The sequence below is a fragment of the Rhincodon typus genome, chromosome 24 (genome assembly GCF_021869965.1).
Source record: "Rhincodon typus isolate 14 chromosome 24, sRhiTyp1.1, whole genome shotgun sequence".
NCBI lineage: Eukaryota > Metazoa > Chordata > Chondrichthyes > Orectolobiformes > Rhincodontidae > Rhincodon > Rhincodon typus.
This window is the reverse complement of record NC_063355.1, coordinates 36,502,333-36,509,014: the sequence shown is the minus strand read 5'-3', so window position 1 is coordinate 36,509,014 and position 6,682 is coordinate 36,502,333. Positions and strand designations below refer to the sequence as shown.

Sequence of the window (6,682 nt, the reverse complement as noted above, 5' to 3'; positions counted from 1 at the left end):
GAGAGGGAGGGAGGGAGGAAGGCGGGGGAGAGAGGGAGGGAGGGAGGCGGGGAGGGAGGGAGGCGGGGAGAGAGGGTCATCATGCCTCAGGTGAGGGGAGAGGTTGTGAAGTAGACTCCTTCAGGGTAAAGTCAGCCTGTGCAGGAATTGAACCCACACTCCATTGTAAAACAACAACTAACGGAACCCCAATAGGGATGTGATAATGACACGTTGTTGACTGAGGGTCATAAATTGGCCAGGAGACCATGGACAACACCTCTGCTGTTTCTTGGAATAACATCATGGGATTTTTGACACCCACCTGAGCAGTCAGGTTAAATGTCTCACCCAAAAGGCAGTACACACACATGGCACAGCACTCCCTCAGTACTGCACAGGACTACCTGTCTTCGTTCCCACGTCCCTACCCTGGACTGGAACCTGATCACAGAGCCGTATGACTCAGAGGCAAAAGTTCCACCAACTTTATGCTGATAAAATGATAAACAGCAAATCGCTACTCTGCAAAAAAAGACTAAAATATCATAGTTTTTTTGCTGTAAACACAGTGTGCTGTGTTACTAGCCAGGGCACTGGGTAGAAACCACCCCCTGATCTTCTTGGACATGTTCCACTAGGAGTTTCCACAGCCATCCTGGACAGTAGATAGTTTCTTGTCTGCATCTCACCCAATAATGCAGCACATCATCAGTACTGCATCATAGTCTCAGTCTTGATATTAATGCTCAAGTGTATGGGGTGGAACATCAATCTACAACCCTCCCATTCAGAGGTGACAGCCCTGCCCATTGAGCTACAGCTGACAACAGTTCAAACATTAAAAGCCTTTGACTCTCAGTCTGCTTCATAGCACGTGTGCACACAGCTCCAATCTACCATCTCCAGGATTACTGCAAGCTAGTCAGTGCCTTACACCACTCTGAAAAGGGCTAATGCTATTTTCTTTCTCAAACATTCTAGGTATGCAGCTCTGTAGATTTGCTATTCACAGTCACAGGGAAAATAGGCCAAGTGGCTCATGTAAACCACATAAGGCTAGGATCCAAGGAATTTACTGCCGAAGTGCAAATGGAACCTTTAGATTCCCTGGACAAATAAGGCAAGATCCCCATCAATTCAAACAGTTATTGAGCAACTACCACATGGGGACAATACACCCCCGATATGGCTATAAGTAACACAGAGAAAACGTGAAAAATCAAGTGGGAACTTACCCCTTACCAGCAGCACTTACCTTCTGTTTTTTCTTTAATTTTTCCTCATTCTTTCTTCTCTCATCTCTTTCCCCATACGCTCCCATCATTCCTCGTCCCTCCTGCCCTCCCATCTCTCCTCCTTCCCTCTCCTGCCCTCCCATCTCTCCTTCCCCTCTTTTGGCTTTGTATCACTCCACTGCTCACCTCCCCCACCTCCTGCTTCCCACCCACCATCACTCCTTTCCTCTCTCCTGCCCTCACACCCCTCCTTTCCCTTTCCTCCTACCACTCCTCTCCTGCCCTCTGTTCCTCTCCCCCTGTTGAAATGATCAGCAGGTTTGAATACTGGTAAATGATCCTGAGGCAACCCCATTCCGAGTGCAAACAGTGAACAAGAAATGAAGCACCATATGGGACATTGCAAACATCACAATTCTTGGCAGCTACACAGGGGAGAATCTATTCGGGGAATTACTCAGGGAAATTACAAGGATGGCAATGCAAACTGTATTTTTTTTTCTTCATTTGGAACATTGCCTTGGCGAGATATCACCTGTGAGAAAGGTCTACATCTACTGAACACGGTCTAACAGAGCGGTGACATGCTGTTCCTGTCAGGGATTGCAGCCAGGTTACAAGGCCAGCTGACAGCCACTATACACGAATCTGATCAGGCAGCATCAAATTACACAGCAGAACAGGCTTCCTCCTGCCCTTATCTCCCAGTGTCTGTCACTGAACAAAAAGATCTCACGTCCCTTTGCAGCATCCTGTTACAGATTCAAGTAGCTACTTCCAGAACAGAATTTAACTGCAGAGAAACAGGTCATTCTGCCCTCGCTGTTTTATTCTGCCTCCTGCTCTTCAATGAATCTTATCGATAAGCTCTCTGCTCCATGTTATCTCGGTTTTAAAAGGTAAAGCTAGACAAACAAACATTGAATTGAATTAGCTTTATTGTCACATGTACTCAAATGAGTACAGTGAAAAGTTTACAAGTTACCACTTAGGGTGCTTAGGTACAAGGGTACCGAGGTACAGCTTCTTCAGTACAAGTTCTTAGGGGAAAAAATTAGAAAAATAAAGAAATAAAAAGTCCAGCACTGCATCACAACCACTCCCTTGCAATACCCAGTCCCACATTCTTCCTGTGTAAAGACAATTCTCCTAAATTCCCTGTTGGAGTTGCAAAATACCGTGTTATTCTGATGGGTCTCAGTTTTCACCTTCTCAACATTTACCCATTCCACCCCGTTCCTTGTCTGAAAGACCTCCACCAGTCTTCCCTCTCCCTCTGTGTGGAGAGATCCAGTCCATTAGTAGTAGTTCAGCTCAAATTACCTTCACTGTCTGTCAACACCTCCATCCTGCCACTGAACATAGCCTTCAGCATGGTGTCCTGTTTGGTCAGGGTCTGCATGGTAGTGTAGTAGAGAGCTCCTCCCACATTCAGCTTGACATACTTGGAGCTTGGGCTTGCTCCTTTGAAGGAGGTGGTGCGGGTTGATGCTGCGGGCACTGGACTCACCGCGCTTTCTCCAGACATTCTGTCTTCCTGTGTGGGCATAGCATCGTGTGGTTAGAGAAAGGGAAAGTCCTGCACTTATATACAGTACATTTCACAACCTCAGGACAACTCCCACGTGTTGTACTACCAACAAACTGCAATCACTACTTTAATGTAGGAAACGTGCCAGACGATTTGTGTGCGACAAGCTCCCACAAACAGCAACGGGACCAGGACCTTACTGTTCTTGTTTGTCATGCTGTTTGAAGGGTAAATATTAGCCAGGACACCATTTACTTGCTCCTTTATTTGTAATAGAATAATGGGATTGTTTCCTGTCCATTTGAACGGACAGATAGGGTCTCAATTTAATGTCCTATTTTGAAGATGGCAGCTCAGATAATACAGCTCTCCCTCTACCTGCACTGAGGGCGTTAGTCTAGCCACCAGTGCTTAAGACTCTAGTGGGGTTCGAATCCACAACCTCTTGACTCCAAGGTGAGAGTACAGGCTGCTGAGACACAGCCGACACCAGCTCCTGGTACTCGTGACCACGCTCCTCAACCTTACCGTTAAAAGAAATATTTTACCAGAGGGAACTGAGGCTGCGAAACACAGCTCAGAAAAGCAATTTGAAAAGTAGTTGCTCAATAGGAAACCATATTTATAAAGCACTGGATGGAATAAAAATACCCTGTTGTGCGTTACAGGGGTTTAATCAGGCACAAAGGTGACTCTGAACCAAACAAGGGGACATTAGGACAGGAAGCCAGAAGATTAGCCCCAGTGGTGGGTTATCAGCAGGAGGAGGGAATCCCAAAAGTTCAGGCCTTGACAGCTGAAGGTATCACCACTACCAAAGGAGCAAAAGGAAGGAGGCCTTTGGAAGCAGCCAGAAATGGGAGAATGCAAAAAGCTCACTCACTCGACACGATCCAACTTGACACAACCAGCTGTAAAAGGATGACTGCAAACTGAGGAGATACTCACGGGATTCAGCGATGGGGAGAATCAACCACCAGGGCACTTAAAGCACAGTTAACAGCAATGCCTGAGGGGGTGGGAAGGGAGAAAGAAACAGAGGGGAGGGGCTGTTAGGCCTTACTGATTTTTAACCACTTCTAGATGTGGCTAGCTGTGTTTCATTGTCCTATCTGGAGAAGCAACGGAAATACTGAACTGGCTTAAGACGACAAACACACTTAGCTGCCAATTGCTACGGTTTTCCTGACACACCTGTCACCAGCAGAAATTTCTGTTTGCTTTTCCACTCTCCAGCTCCAAACCTAATCACCAACAAATCAACACTCACTGCCTGACCCAGACATACTTAAATCTTCATCACACTCTGCTAAAACAGTGACCCACTCTGATAATGGGACATCAGACCTAGTGGGCAGAAATGGACTGTAAAGAGAGTAAGAGATCATCTTGTAAACTGAACTCACCGAATCCTTAACTGGTCCAAGTTAGTGACTGATCAGATACAGGGCCTTTGATAAGGTGGAGTATAATAAAGCAGCAGCAGCCCCTAACCCACCAATTAAATCCTGGGCACTTTCTCTCGTTTTGATTTTGTTTTGGCTCGCTCCTGTGCAACAGGCAGTCTGGCATTGCAAAGGAATGTGGGCAGTGAAGTCTGTGTTTCAGTAACTGTTAGTTTCCAAAGTTGCAGCACAATGGAAAACAGGGAGGTGTCAGGAAGCAGTGAGTTCACTCAAACCAAACACTTCATACTGTGAAAGTGGCTGCACAAAACAACTAAGCACAGTGCTCTGGATATCCTGGGCCCTTGAATACTACTCTATACATGCTAGTTCTTTCTGTCACAGTGACCAAACCAGTATTCCTGAACACAGTCCCTATCAGTGAGATTAAGCATCTGGTTCTTCAAACACAGCCCCCAGTCCTAAATACTGGCCCCCTTAGCCCACCAGCATCACCTCCAGCTCTGGACTGCATGCTCTGAAGAACACAGAAAATGTCACACAGTTCAAATTCCCTTCCTCAATATCACTGGGGAAAAATAACAGGTCAATGCATCATGTTTCCAGGGAGTCTTGCTCTTACAAACTGCCCACATTCCAACAGTGATTGAAAAATTGTACTGGATAGCCTGAACCATTTGGGGACATTCTGAGGATGGGAAAGGTGCTATATAAATCTACATCCCTGAACTCCTTGCACCATGAACTTGGTACTTCATCAAGGAGTCAAAGGTCCCCTTCCCCTCCCGCATTTCTGAAGAAGGGTCCAGACCCGAAACGTCATCTTTCCTGCTCCTCTGATGCTGCTTGGCCTGCTGTGTTCATCCAGCAACCCTGTTATCACAGGTATCAGCTTAATGAACTTCTCTGAACTGCTTCTAATGACAGTAAGGGACCAACACCAAGCACGGCACCCTAGGTGTAGTCTCACCAATGTCCTGTACAGCTGCAACAAGACTTTCCTATTTTTATATGCCATCCCCTTGTAATAAAGGCCAATATTCTGTTTGGCTTCCTAATCACTTGCTGTGCAACTCACCAAAATGAACCCACATTTTGACAGCAAGCCCAATAAATTGTTATACTCTCACTAGATTTTTTTTCTGCTCCTCAGACCTCAGAGGTCCATGTGCAGCAGTGAGCTCTGAAAGCAGAAACCAATGCATTGGTAAGGAACCTTGAAGCGGCAGTATAGCTTAGAGGGAATGCTGGCTCACAGAGTCAAAGAACACACTTACATAACAAATCTATTGTCGAAGTGTGACTGGGAAAATGTGAAAGGAAGCATCACACTAATGAGTGTTAGCTATACACAAGGGCTTCAAAACATTTTCTGCATGAGTAATGCTTAGCAGGGTTGCATTCTAGCACCCTGTTCCTCTGCATGCCAGTTGTTTCTTTTCTGTGACTTATGACTTAATCAACTAATACTCCCAACTTCCTCCTTGGTACCTTCTAGCCCAGACAAGTATGTTAACTATTTTTCCTTGCCATACTTCCAGTAACATATATTTAACTGTGTTGAATTTACTCAACACAGATCTACCCAAGCACTAAACGTGGCAGCACGTTATTTTACTCGTGAACTCTGTCAAGTCTTAATCATGAACACATTTTATTTTTAATGTGTTCCAGGGACATGGGTGTCACTGACTAGGCAGCATTTATTTCCCATCCTTAGTTGCCCTTGACATTGCCATCATTATCTGCCTTCTTGAGCCACTGCAGTCCTTGGGGTGTTGGGTCTTCCATAATACTGTTAGGAACGGAATTCCACGATTGTGACACTGCATTGGTGATATAGCTCCAAGTCAGGATCATGAGTGGTACGGGTAGGTGATCCCAGTTGTCGACAGTCTCTGTCTTCCGAGGTGGTACTGCTCATGGCTTTAATCCTTGAGCTGCTGCAGTGCATCTTGTGGGTGGTACACACTGCTGCTACTGCAAATCGGTGGCCAAGGGGATGAATGCTGAGTGGTGGATAGGATACCAAACAAGTGGGCTACTCCTGGATGGTGCCAAGCTTCTTGAGTGTTGTTGCAGCTGTGCTCTTTCAGCTAAGTGGGGAGTATTTCATCACACACCTGACACATGCCTTGAAGGTGGTGGACAGGCTCTGGGTACACAGGGTGAGTTACTCACCACAGAAGTTCTAGCCTTTAATCTGTTTCTGAAGCCACAGTATTTATATGGCTGCCCAAGTTCATGTCCTGGTCAAAGGTAACCTCCAGGACATTGACAGCAGGGGATTCAACACTGGTATCCCATTGAAAGTCCAAGGGAAATGGTTTGATTTTCATTAAAGATGATCAGAGTCTGGCACCTGCATAGCACAAATGTAACTTATCATGGGTCTGCCCAAATCTGGATGTTGTCCAGGTCATGTTGCATTTGGACATAGGCTGGTTCAGCATTTGAGGGGTTGTGAATGGTTTGCATAATCAGCCAACATGCACTTTTCTGACCTTATGATGGAGGCAAGGTCATTG

At 45.9% G+C, this 6,682-nt stretch overlaps 1 protein-coding gene across 1 annotated transcript in view; it reads right to left on the bottom strand.

Annotated features, from left to right (window-relative positions):
* The window catches only part of LOC125486001, a 27,527-nt gene extending 21,419 nt beyond the window's left edge, over positions 1-6,108 (bottom strand). Inside the window, exons 1-3 of the mRNA XM_048611746.1 lie at positions 6,024-6,108; positions 3,632-3,732; positions 2,541-2,754 (exon numbers count right to left, since the gene is read on the bottom strand). Of these exons, the coding sequence (XP_048467703.1) occupies positions 2,541-2,754; positions 3,632-3,732; positions 6,024-6,108 (400 nt within the window). The remainder of the gene's footprint in view (positions 1-2,540; positions 2,755-3,631; positions 3,733-6,023) is intronic.
* Positions 6,109-6,682: the final 574 nt, after the last annotated feature.